The sequence below is a fragment of the Myxine glutinosa genome, chromosome 7 (assembly GCF_964187855.1).
Source record: "Myxine glutinosa chromosome 7, kmMyxGlut1.1, whole genome shotgun sequence".
Classification (NCBI taxonomy): Eukaryota; Metazoa; Chordata; class Myxini; order Myxiniformes; family Myxinidae; genus Myxine; species Myxine glutinosa.
In genome coordinates, this window is record NC_136267.1 from 102,310,369 (window position 1) to 102,330,693 (window position 20,325).

Consider the following 20,325-nt stretch of genomic DNA (forward strand, 5'->3'; position numbering starts at 1 on the left):
GCACCGCGTCACCAGGCACGGGGCCATCCCCTTACCGGCCAAGGTGGAGGCGGTCAGGGGGTTTCCGCGCCCCCGCACGATCAAGCGGCTCCAGGAGTTCCTGGGCATGGTGAACTTTTACCACCGTTTCCTGCCCCGCGTCGCCCAGCTCCTGCGCCCCCTGCACGAGGCCCTCCGGGGGAAGCCGGGCAAAGGTGACGTTGCTTGGACCGAGCCGATGGATGCGGCGTTCGCGGGCGCGAAGCTCGCCTTGGCTAGCGCCACCATGCTCGCGCACCCGGCGCCCGATGCACCGATCGCCCTCACCACCGACGTGTCGGACTACGCGGTGGGCGCGGTGCACTAGCAATGGGTGAAGGGGGCTTGGCAGCCGCTGCCGTTTTTTAGCCGGCAGCTCCGCCCGCACGAACGGCGGTACAGTACCTTCGACCGCGAGCTCGTCGGGCTTCACCTGGCGGTCCGGCATTTCCACCATCTGCTCGAGGGCCGTTCGTTCACGGCCTTCGTCGACCACAAGCCCCTGGTTTTAGCGATGGCCAAGGTTGCCGAGCCATGGTCGGCCCGGCAGCAGCGTCACCTCTCGGCCGTGTCCGAGTACACGACGGACATCCGGCACATCGCGGGGAAGGACAACCCGGTGGCGGATTGCCTTTCCCGATCCGTCGCCCACGCGGTCCACCTCGGGATCGACTATGCCCGGATGGCGGCTGACCAGACCGCCGACCCCAACGTCCAGGCCTTGCGGACCGCCGTCATGGGCCTCCGCGTCACCGAGGTGCCGTTCGACGGCGCGGGCACGGACCTCTTGTGCGACGTCTCCCTCGGCCGGCCTCGCCCTATCGTGCCCGCGGGCTGGCAGCGCCGGGTTTTTGACGCCATCCACGGCCTGTCCCACCCGGGCACGAAGGCCTCCCAGGGGCTGGTCGCCGCCAAGTTCGTCTGGCATGGCCTCTGGAAGGCCGTCCGCGAATGGGCCAGGACGTGCCTCGCGTGCCAGCACGCGAACGTGCACCGCCACACCCAGGCCCCATTGGCCCCGTTTACTGTGCCCGAACGTCAGTTCGACCACGTTCACGTGGACTTGTTGGGACCTCTGCCCCCCTCGCGGGGTTTCACCCACGTCCTCACCATGGTGGACCGCACCATCCGGTGGCCGGAGGCCGTGCCTTTGGCGGCGACGACGGCGGCAGACGTCACGCAGGCGTTCATCGCCATCTGGGTTGCCCGGTTCGGCGCCCCCTCGGACATCTCGTCCGACCGCGGCCCCCAGTTCACCTCGGAGCTCTGGGGGGCGGTAGCGCGAGGGCTCGTCGTCCAACTGCACCACACCACGGCCTACCACCCCCAGGCCAACGGCCTGTGCGAGCGCTTCCATCGCTCCTTGAAGGCCGCGCTCCGGGCCACCCTCTGCGACGGCGGCTGGGTCGACAGGCTCCCCTGGGTCCTGCTGGGCCTCAGGACGACGCCCAAGGACGACCTGCGCGCATCCGCGGCGGAGTTGGTCTTCGGACAACCGCTGCGGGTGCCGGGCGAGTTCCTCCCCGACTCCACGGCACCATGGTCCGCGGCGCAGCAGCGCTCCGCACTGCAGGAGACCGCCCGGAGGTTCGCCCCGGTGCCGACGGCGCACCACGGGTGCCCGCCAACGCACGTCGCCCCGGAGCTTCGTACGGCGGAGTACGTTTTCGTCCGCCACGACGCCCACCGGACACCGCTGCGACCCCCGTACGACGGGCCCTTCCGCGTGCTGGAGACCGGGGCGAAGCATTTCACCCTGGACATCGGCGGTACTCCTGACCGCGTTTCCGTGGACCACCTCAAGCCGGCCCACCTCGACGTGGACCACCCCCCGCAAGCGGTTCGGCCCCCGCGTCGGGGCCGCCCCCCGGCGGGCGGACCCCCGGCACCGCCTAGCCCCGCCGGCACGCCACCCCCCTGTCCTGCACCCATTTCAGATGCCGCCAGAGGCATCCCAGATGGTATCCCGGCATCCCAAACGCCGCCAGCCGCCAGAGGGCGCTTCGGCCGGGTCATCCGTTTGCCCCGCAAACTGACCCTTCAGGTGCGCGGGAATTCTGGGGGGGCGCGTGTGGCGGACACGATGGCTCGCTGGCGCGGTGACATCATTCCGCGCACCAATGGGGTGTCGGCCACGCCCGAGGGGTAGGCGTAGCCTCGGGATATACACGTGACTCGCAGCCCCGAGCGAGTCAGTGCTCCAGTTTGAGCTTTACAATAAAGACTTTTGATTCTACGCGTTGTGGCTTACCTCCTTTGGCAAACACGTTGCGTGCGTAGCACCACGCTCCAGTTTTATCTCTATAGATGTATGAGTTCCGGTCGCGTGTTAGTTCTGTTGGAATAAAGGAGCTTTGAACAGCTGAGAAGTGTCTCGTCCTCTCGTCATCCGCAACTCCTACAATGGTGACCCCGGCGTCTTGCTCTCGCCGTTTTGGAGCTTCCAACGAACATGGCGACAAGTGCCTACAATAAGCGCAAATAAATAATAAATAAATAAGCGCCTAATAAATAAATAATTAATAATTATAATTAATAATTATAATATAATTAATAATTAATTATAATAAATAATAATATAATAAATAATAATAATATTATAATTAATAATTAAAAATAATTAATAATAATTTAATAAATAATTAAGCTACAAATAAGCGCCTACATGGCTACAAGCGCTCCTACAAATCTACATGCTGCCATGTCTTAGATCAACCATTGAAATTGGTTTAAAATAACGTGATACTGTTGAAAATACCTTTTGTCGGTGTAATATACTACTTTATTCGGCAAGGTGAGTGCCCAGGTGTATTGCCCCTATTTTGCTTTCTGCTGTTCTGAGGACAGAGGGGAGTGGAGGATGATCGTGGTCAATACAGATGCCGCAGAGTGGTACAATTGGACCTCACCGCTTAGTTAAAATTAAAGGGAAGAGGAGTAAAAAAAAGAGGAGAGGGAGGAGGAGCAAGAGGGGAGGAGAGGAGGTTTGGGGGTGGGATGTCGGGAGGTAGAAGAAGAAGGAGAAGGCGAGGGGTCGAATTAAATTAAGAGGAAGAGGAAGAAGTTCTTGTCGGCGCACGCAGTGTTGTTAGAACCAGCTGCAATCACGTTTTTCTTTACGTCACTGCCCACATCTTAAATTCCTTGTAAAATTATTACGAGGTGCATTATGCACATTAATTATTATTGAGCAAATACCTACAAATATTGATCAAAACATGTGTAATTTTTTATTTTAAAAAAAATAAATACAATAACTTGTTTATTTTCTTCATCCGAGCAACAGTTATTGTGTTCGGTGTTATTATAAAAGGTGGAAGTTTGTTTTGCGGTCTCTTCACAACTTTAACAAAAATTAATGTGTGGATCGGTTTACGGCCGAGATCGATGCAAGAAAATACATTTTGACGGTGATTTAACTTGCTCGGCTCGGCTCGGTTTTCTCTGCCGGTGAAGGTGAAGTCGGATTCCTTTGTTCCTGAGTTGGTGAGTCCGGTGTTTCATCCCTATTATTATTATTATTATTACTGTATAAACTATTATTATTGTACACTAACATTAACAATCCACACGGGCCTGGCCCATTCGCACTCGCGCTGCTCCTATCGCTATATTGAATAATTTGTGTATTAAGCTTGTTCTTCTTCCTCCTTTCGGCTTTTCTGTTTTTTTTCTCTTCCTCCTCGCCCAATCTTCCTCTTCTTCCTCTTTCTTCAATAAATGTGCAGAGACGTCCAAAGCAGCCCAGATAAGTGATCTGGATTATGCACACCTTCGCCTGGCACTGATTGTGGCGCTTGTGTCAAGGCTTAAGCACAGCCCGACGAGGAGACCAACAGAGACGGAGGTGTCTGGGAAGAATGATCTCCAAGTGTTGGTCCCTCATTGGGGCATCGTGAAGCGTTGGTTGTTTCCTCTTGTTGCCGTGTAGGATTGTAGGGTATATGCCCTAATGAACAATCTGACATGCACACACCAGGACATTTACAGAGATGTAACCACGTCCTGCTCAAAACCGCCCTCATTCCTGCCCTGGACAAGGACGTCGATTGTGAAGAAACTCCGGTCATGGTTACGTCACAAAGAAAGAATGTCGTCGACCTGGTTTCCAAGTTGTGCATTTGATGATCTCGGAATAGTTTTTTTGGGGCTAGGCTGTGTTCATCCAAACCAAGTTCACCACTCTGGTGCGTAGTGTCGTGTGCTTTCTTAATGTAGACGACATAGGTTTAGTTGATGTGAAATTTATTCAAATTCTCTTTCCATCATATCTAGGAAAAAGCATTGTCAAGCATGCTGTCACGATGGTGTAAACTTATTCCCTGGGCCCATCAAATTTGGCCCTATTATACCCTGGGCCCTATTCGACCCATCAAAGCCTGCGCTGATGTTGCCAACCTGTAGAGAATTGAGGAATCATTGATCCATAGTTAAGTGCAGATGTAACTATGTATGTGCCTTGTGACTCGAATGTAGTAATTATTACCCTGCGGATCCTAGGATCCTGGGTTCGAATCCCGGTCGATCGCTGAATTAACGCCAGGGGGGTTGACTCAGCCTGTCATCCTTCCGAGGTCGGCAAATTGAGTACCAGCTTGCTGGGATGAATGATCCCGGTGTGTACCCCGGTTTAGAATAGGTACACTGTATCCCTGCGCATCGAAGAGGCGACCAAGGGTTGGCGTCAGGAAGGGCATCCGGCCATAAAACAAAACATTGCCTCAAACAGGGAATCATGATTGTCATGGGGCCCGCAAGGCTAACCCCCGCTCCGGCGGGGAAAATGGCCTTAAAACGATTATTCATTCATTCATTCATGGGCGAAGCGAAAAGCCTGCTTGAGCAACTGCTTCTCTGTATATATCTCTGCAGACGCCGGTCTGTAATCGAGGAATTTGTGTCAATTCAATTCAATTTCATATTTTGAACAATGTAGAACACAAATTGGGGCATGGATTGGAACACAAACCTACAGTTTGGCAGTACTTTGGCTAATAATTTGGCAAATTGTATGGAATCGCATCCCGAGCATGCATGCACAGAGAGGAATGAGGTGATTATTTTACTCTGTCTATCAAACAAAATTGAAAATCGTTTCAAACAGGAAACGTATTTTTTAAGGACGCCATAAAGGTCACAAATAACAAACGCGAACATCTAATTGAATGTTTTAGATAGGGTGATGTAAAAGTCACCGAGTCAACAGCTGAATTTTTTTTTCTTTGTCTTTTAAAGTCTTTATTTTATTTACATATTTGATGGATTATTGCTCTCCCCTCTTGGCTGGTGCTCCTGCCTCACCGAGCTCACCTTCATGCTGTACAAACCAAGGCTTTCAGAATCATTGGAATCTCCCGCGATGAAGCTGATTCTGATGGCCTTTCATTCTCACCGCAGGCAGGTTGGTGGTCTTTGTCTTTTACTGACTCCTCTCCTGCCTTGCTCCCCCCTGCTCTGTCTATGCTCCACAACAACAACAACAACAACAACATGCATGTTAAGGCCATTTTCCCTGCGAGAGCGGGGGTTAGCCTTGCGGTCCCCATTACAATCTTCTCCATTTTGCCCTATTTTCTGCATCTCTCCTTGTTAACCCCCTTGCCCGCATTTCTTCTTCCACAATCTTTAGCCAAGTCTTTCTCGGTCTTCCCCATCCTCTACTTCCTTCTACATTCATTTCCATCACTCTTTTCAACCAGTCACTTTCATCCTTCCTCAACATATGACCAAACCATCTCAACCTGTTCCTCTACACAGCATCAATCACAGGCTCTATTCCCATCATCTTTCGCAATTCATCATTTGTCTTCCTCTCTCTCAACGATTCTCCGCACATCCACCGAACCATTCGCATTTCCACCCTTTCCAGCCTTCGTTGCTGCTCTATGTTCACCACTATGTCTATGCTCACGTTCTGCCACTATGTCTATGCTCTGTCCCCCAAATATTCCTGCAGGATGCACAAGAAATGCCAGCAACCCTCTTCTCGTGAAACTGCCAAAATCAGGACTCTCTGCTCACCTTTACTCTTTCATTCCTTTTTTCTTGCCTCTGGAACAAACTCCCACACTTTCTTCAATCCCACTCCTCCCTCTAGGTATTCAAAACAGCTGTTCACCACCATCTCTTATCTTCCCCCCCACATCCAAAACCTTGATCTTTTCTACCACCGTTAATCCACCCCAAATCCACCTCCTTCAAATTCCGTGTTGTTTCCTGAAGGTTCTTGTAGTGTCCATCTTGATTATCACGTGTACTCCACCCAGCCCTCCTTTTCACAGATCTCCTGATGTCCCTGTTCTCTACTGTTTTTGTGTTTCCCTCTCTCTCCCCCTCTTGTCTCCCACTCTGTTTATTATATGTTTTATGTGTTATCTCTTACAAGAGCCTCGACTTAGAATAAATAAATAAATAAATTTAATTAAATACTTGAACACTGTAGAACACAAATCACGTTGTTGACACTTTCAAAAACCTTCTGTTTAGCAGTATTTGGACAAAATATTAATGTCGTCTCATGCCTGAGTGCAGAGTAACTGAGATTGAGAATTCAGACAAATACTGGCGGCTATTAGCTCTATTTGTTTATTGAAAAACGTAAAGCAAGATGTCCTTTTTCTCAAGACTGTGTGGTTTAAGGTGTTCTAGGAACTCTTTAGTGCCATATGTAACTACAGACTTGGATATGGAATTATTTTTTTTGTGGGGGTGAACTTACTTTTCAAGATGACTTAGAACCAAAAGTTCATTGGAATTATGTTGAAATTATTCTAGACTAGGGCATTGCCCGTACGTGGGTGCCCGTTCCTTGCCAAAAAAAAAAAAAAACGCTACCCGTACGCTCTACCCCGCCCGTACGCCCGTAAACAAAAAAAACAACGCTCTTCGCTTCCGCCCTTCGCTCTGACTGAATTGGGAGAAATAATGCGCATAAGAAATCGAATTACGTACCGTAATGGCGGTCAGCTCGTAACGCGCTCAGCTCCGCTCGTCTCACATCGGCCACGCCTACGCAACAAAGCGTTCTGTGATTGGCTGCCGGAAGTGAAGTCTTCACTGTCCGGAAGTTCGCAAATCGCAGTTACGATGAATCGTTTTAATTTAATCGCAGTTTGAATTCGTTTTAAAACATAGTTTAACGGCAACATAGTTTTCCAACGTGAAATAAATGAATACGCTGTCAAATGTGCCGTCCGAGGCAGAGTCTGATCGCCACGTTCGGCACACGTGATAGCTCGCTGCTCTCTGATTGGTTGAAGCGTTTTTTGGACATAGCTCGGTAAGTACTTGTCCGATTAATTTAAAACCTTGAAAAGGCACATCCTCGGGTCCCCAGCAATATACCTGGCAAGTTTCAAGTATATCGGACCCGTGGTTGTCGAGAAACAGCGGTCACAGACAAACGTACAAACAGAGATTACTGGAATTATAGATAGATGTTGTTAATGTGACCTTTAAAAGAAACAAAAACCACATTTGACATTTCGAAGCAAATAAATTGATCCTTGAAAGTGATGTAAACTGATATCGAACTCAATTCACGGACAGTACTGTGTTAAACTTCTGTACATTTTCCAGAAGGATCTCTTTATTTTGCACATTAGCCAAATTTTTTTTCAACAAAAACAAAAGCTAAATTATGACTGGGATTACGGACAGTAAAATTACAGTTCAGTACTTCGTGTAACCCCCACGAGCATTCAGGAGAGCACGTACACGTCGAGGCATGCTGTTCACGAGATTTGCCAAGGTTTGGACAGGAATCGCTTGCCATGCAGTGACAATAGCCTGCTGCAATTCATGCACAGAGGCAGGCTGCTGGTCCAAGTTGTCGATTTGACGCGTTAATTCTGCCCAAAAGTTCTCTTTCGGATTCATATCCGGGGACATGGCAGGCCACTCCAGATGCTCGACACCACGGTCAGCAAGATAGTGTTGGATCATGCGAGCACGATGAGGCCGTGCATTGTCATCTTGGAAGACAAAGTTTCCTCGAAAGGCTGCACGGGCAAATCGAAGCAATGTTTCTTCCAGAATGGCCCTGTACTTGAACTGGTTCAGGTTTACATTCAGAACAACCAGGTCAGTTTTGCTCCCTGCATGAAAAGCAGCCCAAACGGTCACCCCACCACCTCCAGCCTGGACTCTTGGCACTATACAATCTTCGTTAAGGGCTTCATGCACGTGTCTGCGCACTCGGACACGGCCATCTTGACGATAGACCAGAAATCTAGACTCGTCACTGAAGGTCACGTGATTCCAGTTTCCTGGCTGCCATTGACGGTGCTCTCTGGCCCACTGCAATCGGCGCTGGCTGTGTTGTCTGGTCAGGCGTGGCTTTCTCAGGGGACGCCTGGCACGATAGCCTGCTTGAACCAGTCGTTGGTTGACGAGCCTTCTGGATACAGGCACATTTGTCAGTTGCTGCCACTCAGTCATAAGCCGATTAGCTGACTTGGTACGGCCATTGCAGACTAACCGGTGCAGCTGGCGATCATCTCTCCTTGTGGTTCTGCGTGGATGCCCTGGCCTCGGTATTGGAGTAGGGACACCCCTCTGAGCATTTCGTTTCAGGATCTTTGACACCTGACCTTGAGTGATGCCATACTTCCGAGCAATAGCACGCTGTTTCATGCCAGAATTTCGTAAAGCCACCACTCCATGACAAACAGCATTGTCAAGTTGACGGACCATCTCCAGAGGAAGCGTTAATAACTTTTGTAGACGTGCAGCAGTTGTTTTCCGCCAATACAGAACGCAACAACCCTTATATACCCGATTGTGAAGCCAATCGTCAAATGTACCTGTCAAATGTACCTGTCAAATGTACCTGTCCAATGTACCTGTCCTTACATTTTGTCACGCCACCTGTGATATAATCCTGTTATTGACGTCTTGCTGTGAAAGACAATCAGTGACATGGTTCTTTCAACAAAGACATCACCGAAGCGTAAAAGAAACTCACCAGATTGATATACTGAGTTCATAAAGTAAACCCAAGTCAAGGAAAAAAAAAATATTCCATATTAAATGCCAAGTCTGTAGAACGGCACTCCGTAGAGCGCATACCTCCACCCTGAGGCTGAACAGTTTTACGTTTTGTAACCCACTGATACTGATAGGCTGGATCTTCATCCGGATATGAACCAAAATCGAATTGGCTTGTTTTCCTTACCTAACTAACTCATCCACCAAGTTTTACCATAACACATCCACAACTTTTTGAGAAATATCGTGATTGTATATCGGTTTGGCTCATCTCTCCATCTCTCAATGGTGAAGAATCACTTTTTAAAAAGTTATTGAATACGGATCCAGATCCCGATCTGTCCATAACTTTGAGATATCCTGCTCACAGACAGACAGACAGACAGACAGACCGACAGGGGTGAAAACATAACCGGCACTAAGAGCCGTAATTAGAATGGAATGGCAAAATGGATTTAAAAACCGCTTTTGTGGTCGTATGAAACCTTATGCTTAAGTCACACATAGGCGGATTTGTCGGCGACTACTGGCGACTGGAAAAATCACCACCACCCGCTGACAATCGTAATGAAACCGTAATGGACGGTCGCCTGTAGTCGTGGTTATCCTCCCCAGGTCGGCTGCAGTCGGCAAGAGCCGCAAAGGGGCCAAATTTTTTTTTTAATGTTTAAAAATGGCGCGCTCAGTCGCACTCGAAAAAAATCCGCCATGCTGTCGTCGGTATCCGTCATAAGAGCGTAAAGCGGCCGCAACCCAGTCGCTCATAGTCTTCCGCAATCGCCCCACCAGCTAGCACGGCAGAGATGCGAATGCCATACGGCCTTTCTGCGGCATCTTCCCGACTACGGGCCGACACTGTTGCGGCTGCATATCGACTACAGAAGAACTGCCACGTCTCCCCTGCGGCTATGGGAGACTGACGACGACAGCAGTCGGACTAGTGGTGGCCGAGTTACGGCCATTGGCGACAGAGATACGACTGCCTGGCGACTGCATTACGACATACCACGATTCCATGGCAAGACAGGATGGTGTGAGGGTCTCCGTGGAGTGAGGTCCTGTGGTGCCGACAAGGATATGGCTTTATTGTTTGGACTTGGGACTTTTGGGAACTTTATTTTTGGGACTTTGGTCCTTTAGAAACTTTATTTATGGGACTTGGGACCAGTGGAAATAATTTGTTGGCCCTTGTTTCCATTCTCTCTCCCTGCAGAAAAGTTTGATTATTACATTACAATGATACATCTTTGTTAACTTTCTTATTGTACATCAAACATCTTTATGCTTCATGTCATACATCATTGAAATGAATAAAGTGAAATGTAAAATAGAGAAATAAAGATTTAAAAAGTTGAGTGAATCGTCTCCAATCGCCGGCGGTCTTATTGCAGTCTTGCGGACGTCGGAGTAAACCGCCACCCGGCCCCAATGCAGTCGCCGCGATCCGCCATCGGTCGTAATCTAGCCGCCAGACTGTCGCCATGCTGCCGCCGTGCATCCGCAATGCAGTCGTCGTCGATCTTCAACAGTCGCCATCCCACTCGGGGCATCGTCGCAATGCAGTCGCAATGCGGCCGCCTACAGTCGCCATACTGCCGCCTGACCATATTTGACCGCCCGAAATCGCCAGTAGTCGCCGAAAAATCTTGATCGCCAGTAGTCGCCAAAATATCCGCCTATGTGTGACTTAGGCATTAGAAATCAGTGATATGGAAACTGGTGAAGCATTTCAGAGAAACTGGCTGCGTGAAAGTGATATAGTTTTTAGTATATGGTAATTATTTAGCGTTCTTGAATAAAAACAAATCGCCCTGTATTTGGCAAACAAGGTGTTTTAAGTGCTATTGATGTAATTCTTCTTTTGGTTCATATTTTGATTGGTCAATTTATGTATGAAAGCAAATGTGAAATAATTTCTGTGCAATAATTATACTCATGAGAAAATATGATTTCTATTCAGCCCTTCCCACTGCCTCCTCTCGCCTACAAGTCCCTGCTCAGTCGATAGGAAATAAAACTGAATGGCCTAACTTATGAACCAATGTATTATACATAGTTGAATAATGCTTGTGCAGGCAATTTTACCACTCCTTTTGTGTTCCGCACATTGCCATAGGTAGCGTCATTTTCTGGTGGCCCGGCTGTGCCATTGATGCAGTGCCCCCTGCTGGTTACGGCAGGAACTTATCTGTTCATGGTGCCGATGATAGCTCGCCTACTCTTCACAAAGGGAATCGTGGGGTCTTCGAATACCACAACAATTAATGCCAGCAGACTATTCACCCAGTTTATCGTCCATCGGAGGGACGGCATACACATTGATGAATCGCTCTGCCTGTGAAACACCGGGATGACATTTTCCAGTGGGCCAAGGTTCAAACTCAGGCTAGACAGGTCAAAGGTGAGCGTGCGTACCTCTAAGCTATCCTGCCAGCCCATCTTAGTCATTGAAATGGGTAAGGGGTTGGAGCATCTTGTCATGCTGATGGTGTTTTGTGCTTGTATGCATCTATAAAAGGATGTGGCACTGAGTAATCAGTTTGTCTGACTTAACCCTATGTATTCAGGCTGGGAGGAGGGGGGCAGGGGGTGGAATGACCAATTCCTAACACAACAGCCTGATAGACTTCGATAATACCCCAGCCTGAATAGCACGAAGCAGCAAACCTGAACATACCTTCCAAAAACCTCTCATATCTGGTGGATTGTCATTAACACTTTGTTGAGTTGTTTCAACAAATGTCCTCAAAGCTGTGCAATCCCTTCGATGTTGGAAAGCATGGATGGATCGGTGTTGACATTTGAGATATCAACTGCTTCATCGTCTGCGGGAAAATTATAGCCATTCAACAGGAATCACGGCAAATACCAAAACATGAGCACTATAATGGTGTGTGTGTGTGTGTGTGTGTGTGTGTGTGTGTGTGTGTGTGTGTGTGTGTGTGTGTGTGTGTGTGTGTGTGTGTCTGTGTGTGTCTGTGTGTGTGTGTCTGTGTGTGTCTGTGTGTGTCTTTGTGTGTGTGTCTTTGTGTGTGTGTCTTTGTGTGTTGTGCATGTGGATATTTCAATTATTTTATTGTATCCTACATCTAAAATTAAGGTAATGTTATATGTATTTTTATTTATTTATTTTGTATTTGGCGAGGTGTGTTGCAGAATGTGTATGGTGTCCAAATCATGCCAGACGTGTGGCTTGGTGTGTTCCTCATTCTACACGTGAGATAAGGTCGCAAAGATTATTATTGCTATGTATCACTAATTCCTAGCACGCAAACTGCAGTCAGACAAGTCTCAACAACATCTGTAGCTATTTTAAAAGAAATGCATCATGGGATCTTCCATATCCACAATGAAGTTTCCTCCCTTTTACTTTTCTCTCCTTTTTTTCCTGTTATTCAATTCCCTTGCTTCTTGTGTCCGCCTGTGTTCCCACTACTTTGGTGTCCGTACATTGCCTTTTTGCCCTCTTTCACCAAGATTTTCCACAACAAAGTGCAGACAAGATGACCGGTAACCCTGTTCTGAATTGCTATGTGAATCAAACCTACACGACCAAGAAACAGCAAAGCTTAATTTTATTGTTTAATCACCAATACTACCAACCAACAACAACAGGCATTTTAAGGCCATTTTCCCTGCTAGAGCGGGGGTTAGCCTTGCGGTCCCCATGACGATCTTCTCCATTTTGCCCTATTTTCTGCATCTCCCCTTGTTAACCCCCTTGCCCGCATTTCTTCTTCGACCATCTTTAGCCAAGTCTTTCTCGGTCTTCCCCATCCTCTACTCTCTTCTACATTCATTTTCATCACTCTTCTCAACCAGTCACTTTCATCCTTCCTCAACATATGACCAAACCCTCTCAACCTGTTTCTCTTCACAGCATCAATCACAGGCTCTATTCCCATCATCTTTCGCAATTCATCATTTGTCTTCCTCTCAACGATACTCCACACATCCACCGAACCATTCGCATTTCCACCCTTTCCAGCCTTCGTTGCTGCTCTACGTTCATTACCCATGTCTCGCTCCCATAAATCATAACACTTCTCACACATGCAGCATACACCTTTCCCTTCAGCTTCAACGACACCCCTCCTCGTCAGCACGCCACTCAGTTCCCGAAACTTCTTCCATGCACATCTCACTCCAGCAACCGTTGCTGAGTCTGATCTTCCTTCTCCATTCAGCATGTCTCCTAGGTAACAAAATGTTTTCACACCTTCCAGCTTCACGCTGTCTCCAAGATCCAACTCAACATTTCCTCCATCTGCAGCTCCCTCTGTGCACACCTTACATTTGAATGTAGCTGCCACACTGGTTATGACCCTCTAAAACCACTACATTTTTGATGAACCCACTCAGCGCACATTGTACATTGAATGGAGTTCACTCCGACACCCTTCCTGCACACAGCACACGGCCACTTCCCAGTTCTTTCCACCTCACCACATGTTTTACCACTTGCCACCACCTTCGTTTTTCTGATATTATTCACCAATACTGATTCATATAAATAGGTGAGTGTGAATTAATCAGCTGCTTCTTACTTTTAGTTTGTTTAAAAAGTCAAGATCCCTTTACTGTACTTTGTAGCATCACATGTTGCACTTCCTTGCTGACAGTAAGTGATTTGTATTTGTCCTGGTAACAAACCACCTGATTTTCCCCGACATGAAGTCGTTTCATTCAAGTGCAGGTCAGCCTTTTCTAGTTTAGGTTTGCTTGCCCCATGAAAGCTTTCAGGGTTCAATGAGTTGCACATAGCGTGTCGTTCTTGATGAGTCTATTAGGGCTGGCAGGATGGCCTAGAGGTAAGCACACTCGCCTCGAAGCTGCTTAGCTTGGGTTTGAATCTCGACCCAGCTTTAAACTGACATCCATCAATGGATGTTAAATGGACATCCCATCTGCCAGGATTCCATGGTGAACATTAAAGATCCTGTGGTGTCCTTGGTGAAGAGTAGGTGTGCTATCATCGGCACTCTGGAACAAATTCCAAATTCCTGCCATGCCCAGCAGAGGGCATTGTATCAGTGGCACAGCCATACCCTCAGCCAATGATGCTACCCCGCAGCCTTGTGCTGCATAAAAAAAGAAGATTATTCCATTTAATTGTCCATATCCCCCCCTCCCACTTTCTCTGAATTCAAATCATTTTGTAAATCAATTGAGCATGACTATATATATTCTTACGAGACTTTTACCAGACAATTTAGTCTTTGGTATGACTTTGGCGGTGTCGGAATCGAAACGCCAACCTCCCAGACTCGGAACGGATGACCGTTGTGCCACTGAGTCTGGTTAAATTATATATAGTTAAAATTGGTTGTTTTGCATGTAATTGTGTCAAAGGCCTGACTTGTATAATTAACTAAAATAGATTGTCGTAAGCCAAAGGTGCTGCGCTGGCAGTGAAGCCACTTGGATAGTTGTCATAGTTTTCAACCTTTTGGCTTTTTGAAATTTATTGTCTTTTCAAAAAAAAAAATCTCACTGATAAAACTGTGTGCGTGCATTTCAGCCTTCATGGTTTCTGCCCTTCCTCTCATCTCGTGCATCCAGAAGCTGGTCCTGTATGAAACAAAAGCTGTACGTTGTCTGATAAACTCAAACTTGTTTGGGATTTGACATTGACGAAGACTCGTCCTACTTTCCTGAGATAGTACCTTTGTCAACACCATGCAAAGAACATATTACAGTCATGTGACAAGCTAAACCATCAATGAGTCCCTCACCCCTCACCTCTCACTCCACCCACCCCGTAGAAGGTGATTTTATTTTTTTGGGAAATTTACAATAAATTCATCCTTCCAGAACATTGGACAGCTACATGTATTTGCTTCTTCCAAACATGTGCAGGGCTGGGATGGCCTCAAAGCTGTCCAGCATGAGTTTGAATCTCGGCCCAGCTATAAACTGTCATCCTGATGTTTCACATGCAGGCAAGGCATCAATGTGTGTGCTGTCCCTCAGCTGACAGTTGAACTAGATGTCCCGTGTGGCAGCATTAATAGTTTGTGGATGCTGATGATTCCACGGTGGCCATCACAAAGAGTAGGCGAGATATCCCCGGCACTTTGAACAAATTATAAATTTCTGCCCTGGATTTGGCGACCCGACCCTGGCTGTAGAAACCGCTTCGGCAGCATAGACACTTTTAAAAATTAACTGTGATGAATTGGGATCATTTACTTTGCGCACAGCATCTTCTCTGTATTCAGCATGTAATTTATATTCTTGGGCATTCGTTGCATATTTATTATATTTGTAGTATTTGCTTCCTGTCTAGTCTGGGTTGTATTTTTTAATGCCCAACATGACTATAAACTGTCACTTTGTGTTTTTGCAGGTGCGGTGTTTAATAAATGAGTGTGCCATTTTTTTCTAGTTGGATGTTAAGATTTCAGCCTCTCTTGCCGGCATTAGTTGCTGCTAGATGTTAACGATTCCAAGGTGTCTTTTGACAGAGTAAGCAAGTTATCGCCAGCACTCTGGCCAAAAACCTGCATTAGTGACAAGTGCACACCTCGTCAATGATGTAACAAGCAGCCTTACTTCGTAATTGAAGCCCAGTCCAATATGCATTCAATAAATAAATAGGAGATTTGTTATCGTAAAATCTCATGGAATGTTCTTGCACTGCAATGCAATGCAAGATTTAACAAAGGGAAAATGTTTGTCTTTGCGATTGTAACCATTGATCATTTTGTTCTGGCTTTAGAATAAAACTTCTGCTTGTTTAGCAAATGTTGATAGCTTAAGATTAAAGTCCTGAACTGACTTGGCAATTTGATGTCCATTGTGAATCTAATTAACCAGCCAGCCTAAGTTACAATTTAATTTGTGTTATCCCTTCACTCTCGAGTGAGATCTGTCTCCTGTCTTTTAGAGATTTTATCTGGTCGGCTCCAACAATGCAGGAACCAAGTTTCGAATTTTGAAGATTGACCGGACTGAACCCCTAGATCCTGTAATCACCGATGATCAGGTGCTGAGATTTATTTATTTGCATGTCTCATTTTTTTATTTTTTTTTCACAATGTTGCTCTGTGATCTTGGTGTTTAACAAAGACTATATATATATATATATATATATATATATATATATATATATATATATATATATATATATATATATATATATATATATTGTTGCGGATATGAGGATTGAGTTTTTTTTTATTGTGTTGCATTGTAGTAAATTGTTGTAAAATATCGCCTTCCTGCCTCCAGTCTGTTGTATAAAGGTCAAAGGGCGTTCCGGTAGTTAATTCCATAAAGCATATATTGAAGGACACTATAATATCCCTGTTCAGTAGTTTATTTCCTTATTCTGTGTATTAGGTTAAGGCTTTGTCTTCCATTAAAATGACACTCCATTGCACCAAGTGAAATAAGATAGATTCCCTTCATTCTTCATTCCCATTCCCAAAAACCTCCATTTCCCCTTTCGTCATGGCCAAGCCTCAATTTGCCAATTACATCCCCTCCAAAACCACCATTGAACATGTGCTCGGGTCGGGGAAGAAAGGCGTGCCCGCCCGTCGTCATTAAGGGCGGAGCCAGAGGGTCGCGTGACCAACCATGGCCGAGGTGAGCACACCGATGGGCGTGTCCAAAAGGCCGGCGGCTTAATCGCCGGAGGCGCTATAAAGGCGCGCGCGCAAGAAGTGCGGGGGTTGTTGGTTGCGTTGTGGTGGAGGGTCAGTGGTTGCGTTGGTTGCGTTGGGTTGTCGATGGTGAGGAGTGGTCGGACCAAGAAAGAGAAAGAGTTGTTGGACCAAGAGAACATAGAGAACATCCAAGGAGATCATCATCCAGAGAAGCACAAAGCCTGTTGTAGTCCTGGCAAAGCACGCGACGTCCACAGCAGCAGCAGCAGCGGCGGCCACAGCAGCAACAACACTCAACAGCCGCTTGGGGCCTGGACGGCGGTTTTGAGCAGGGCCGCGAAGGAACGGCGGCTGCTAAATGCGCCGATCGTGCTGCAGGACCCCTTGGACCGGCCTCCCCCCCCCCCCCCCCCTCCAAGCCATCCACCTCCGCCATTCCTATCATCATTCCCCGTGTGAGTCGTCTTCGTTTGTTCTGTCCTGGGTATTAATTAAGTCTGTTTAGATAAGCTAGCGATTTTCACTGTGTCTCAAAAATCTTCTGTATATTATTTTATTATCTTTCCTTCTCCTTGGTTTCTTTGAGCCTGTAAATAGTAAATAAATTATAGTAGTATTTTCAACCTTTTCTTTTCGTCTTCTTCTTCTTCTTCTTCACATCCGTGTCGCTTTTGTCTTTTCCATATTGAATATCTGTGGCGCGATCCGGCCAACGTTCGGGGATCGGGTTAATCGGGGTAACTGTTAAGCCGCAGTGCCATCCGCTCGACAAACCAACATCCTTAACTGCGGGCCGTAACAATTGGTGTCGGGAGCGGGAACGGACCCGAAGTGCGCTTAACGCACTCAAAATTACGAGCTACTGAAATTTGGTTTGTTTTACAAAACCCGAATTTTGAAATCGCGCCATGGCTGGTCAAGGCGACGGGATGTCGGTGGGAGAGATAGACGGGGTAGAATCGACCCAGGACCTCGGGGAAATGTATGTGGAGGAAAGGGAGGAGGAGAAAAATGGCAATGTGGTTGAGGAGGTTTCAGGCGCACAAAATGGAGCCATCGCGCACGTGGTTGTAGCGGCACCAAATTTTGCCGTGACCGTAGCAGCACCAAATTGCGCTGCGCACGTGGTCGCGGCAGCCGAGCCAGAGATGCCAGAGTACATGCAAGTCTTTATGATTCAAATGATGGCAAAAATGGATGCCCAAAGTGATAAGTCCACCCGAGAGCAAAAGAAAATGGGTGAGAAAATGAGGGACGACGCGAGGGCTGATAGTGAGCAATTAAGAGAGGGGTTAGACAAGAAATTTGAAGGGTTAGAAAAGAAATTTGAGGGGTTAGACAATAATTTTAAGGGGTTAGACAATAATTTTAAGGGGTTAGACAAGAAATTTGAGGGGTTAGACAATAATTTTAAGGGGTTAGACAAGAAATTTGAGGGGTTAGACAAGAAATTTGAGGAGTTAGACAATCAGATAGAGGGGGTGAAAGATGGGTTAGAGGGGTTAGAAAACAAGATGGAAAACAAATTGCGGGAAATAGGGGAGGAATCCGCCCGAGAAATTAAACAAATGGGAGAGCAGATAGAGGAGGTGAAAATCGGGGTAGAAACCAAATTGGATGCTCAGAGGGATGAATTGGGACAGATGAGGGTGGCATCTACAAAAGAGAGGGAGGAGATGAAGGAGGAGATACGACGAGGTGTAAGTGAGGAGGTCTCGGGGGTACGCGAGGAGGTAAAGCGAGGTGAAAAGCGTATGGAGAAAGAGGTGAGGAATAATACGGCGAGGTTACAAGGGGGAATAGAGGGTCTGACGAGGGGAGTAGAACAGCTGACAGTGGGACAAAAGGAACTCGTAGACCAAGTGGAAAAGAACACTGCAATAATCGGGGGGTTAAAAGCGACACAAAAAGACATAAAAAATGAATTAATAGCGACACTGAAGGAATGTCAGATGGTACATGAGGGGTTGACGAAGAAGTTGGAAGAGGTGACAGAAGTAATGGAGACGAAGGACCGAGAGGTGAGGACGCACATAGAAACGGTTAAAGTGGCGTTAGAGGAAGAGATAGAGGGGGCGCACCGGGAGATGAAGGAGGTAAAGGAAAAATTAGAGGAGGTGGAAGAAGGGGTGAGTGAAATTAAGAAGAGACGAAGGGAAACTAAAAAGGAGATAAAGGAGGAGGTAATGGAATTGGTACAAGGTCTGTGCTCGAATCGTGATGATGTGCTCACTAACCAAATAAAGAGTTTGCAGGTGGCAGAGGAGGTGCGGAGACGAGGTGCCAAGGTGAATGGCGATATATTCGGAAATGCATATGATGTGAGGGGAGCTTCAGTCGGCTTGGGGGGTGATTTGGATCCGGGTGTTCGTGAGGGACCAATGGTGAGATGTATGACTGGTCCGGAGTGTATGGAAAGAGGAGGTGTGCAAGGAGGTCTGGCTATGGGGAGTGAGGGGGGTGCTGGTGAGCAAGGGTGTGCGGGTATGGAGTGGGTAGCGGGTTGCGGAAGGGCGGCCCAGGCATCGACACCACCAAGGGTAGTGTTTGGAGGGACGGGGCATGCGCGGGAGCCCCCCGGGACCGGGTGTTCGTGAGGGACCAATGGTGAGATGTATGACTGGTCCGGAGTGTATGGAAAGAGGAGGTGTGCAAGGAGGTCTGGCTATGGGGAGTGAGGGGGGTGCTGGTGAGCAAGGGTGTGCGGGTATGGAGTGGGTAGCGGGTTGCGGAAGGGTGGCCCAGGCATCGACACCACCAAGGGTAGTGTTTGGAGGGACGGGGGATGCGCGGGAGCCCCCCGGGACCGGGTGTTCATGAGGGACCAATGGTGAGATGTATGACTGGTCCGGAGTGTATGGAAAGAGGAGGTGTGGTTCGGAGGCTGGTGGATCGGCGTCTAGCGGGACCTGGACCATGGCAGGCGGCTCCAGTGGTGGTACCCGGTAGTCCCCGACAGAGTACCCCAATTCAGACATACAGGGGGGGAAATTTGGAATACCGGAGGCAAGCACCTTACCAGGTGAGGTGCTATAATTGTGCTCGGATGGGTCACCGTGCGTGGGAGTGTCGAGCTCCGCGCCGGGACGTTCCCCGTCAGACGATGCCCTCAACTCCGCCCCGTATCGATCGGCCTAGCCGACCACAGACACCCCCCCCCCCCCGCCAGGGCCCGGGAAACTAGAACGTGCCGGGCATGCAGGGCGGTGTTCGGCAGTAGGGGATGGAGAGAAGCCCTCGTTGACGCGACAGGTCATTCATTGTGTCCAAATTGGAACAGGTAGCTTAACAATTCGGTGCAAAATTGCCGGCGTGGAGGTAGACGCCGTTGTGGACACGGGAGCCAGCGCCACGATCATCAGCCCCGTGATCCTTAATTTGAGTGCAGACGGCTGGGGTAAAATCCAGCGTCTGGAAAATCATAGTTTGCAGTTGGCTACCGGGGTAACGGCCCCGATCATAGGGCGTGGTTTTGTAACCCTTAAGTTGGGGTCGGTAAAAAGAGAGATAGAGGTTTGGGTGGCGGAGGTGTGCGACCAATGCTAAATAGGGTTGGATTTGTTGACTGCCAGCGGTTGTAAAATCGACTCGAGCCGGGGGATCCTGCAATGGGGGGTGGAGAGCTACCATTGGAGGGGGTGAGCACGGCCGAGAGGGTGAACCTGGAGGCTCCTGAGGCCGTGACCATCCCTCCGGGGGCCGAGGC

General features: G+C 48.1%; 1 protein-coding gene across 7 annotated transcripts in view; it reads left to right on the plus strand.

Moving 5' to 3' along the window:
- The first annotated feature begins 3,214 nt into the window (after positions 1-3,214).
- Positions 3,215-20,325, plus strand: part of FIG4 (FIG4 phosphoinositide 5-phosphatase) — a 71,312-nt gene continuing 54,201 nt past the window's right edge. The window contains exons 1-4 of one of the 7 annotated variants that reach the window (XM_078782058.1): positions 3,361-3,504; positions 14,528-14,774; positions 14,866-14,948; positions 15,896-15,994. In XM_078782058.1, coding sequence (XP_078638184.1) covers positions 14,934-14,948; positions 15,896-15,994 — 114 coding nt within the window. In that variant the 5' untranslated portion in view covers positions 3,361-3,504; positions 14,528-14,774; positions 14,866-14,933. Of the gene's footprint in view, positions 3,505-14,527; positions 14,775-14,865; positions 14,949-15,895; positions 15,995-20,325 lie in introns of all 7 variants that reach the window. The other 6 variants (XM_078782057.1, XM_068123137.2, XM_068123136.2 and 3 more) reach the window with 6 other exon arrangements.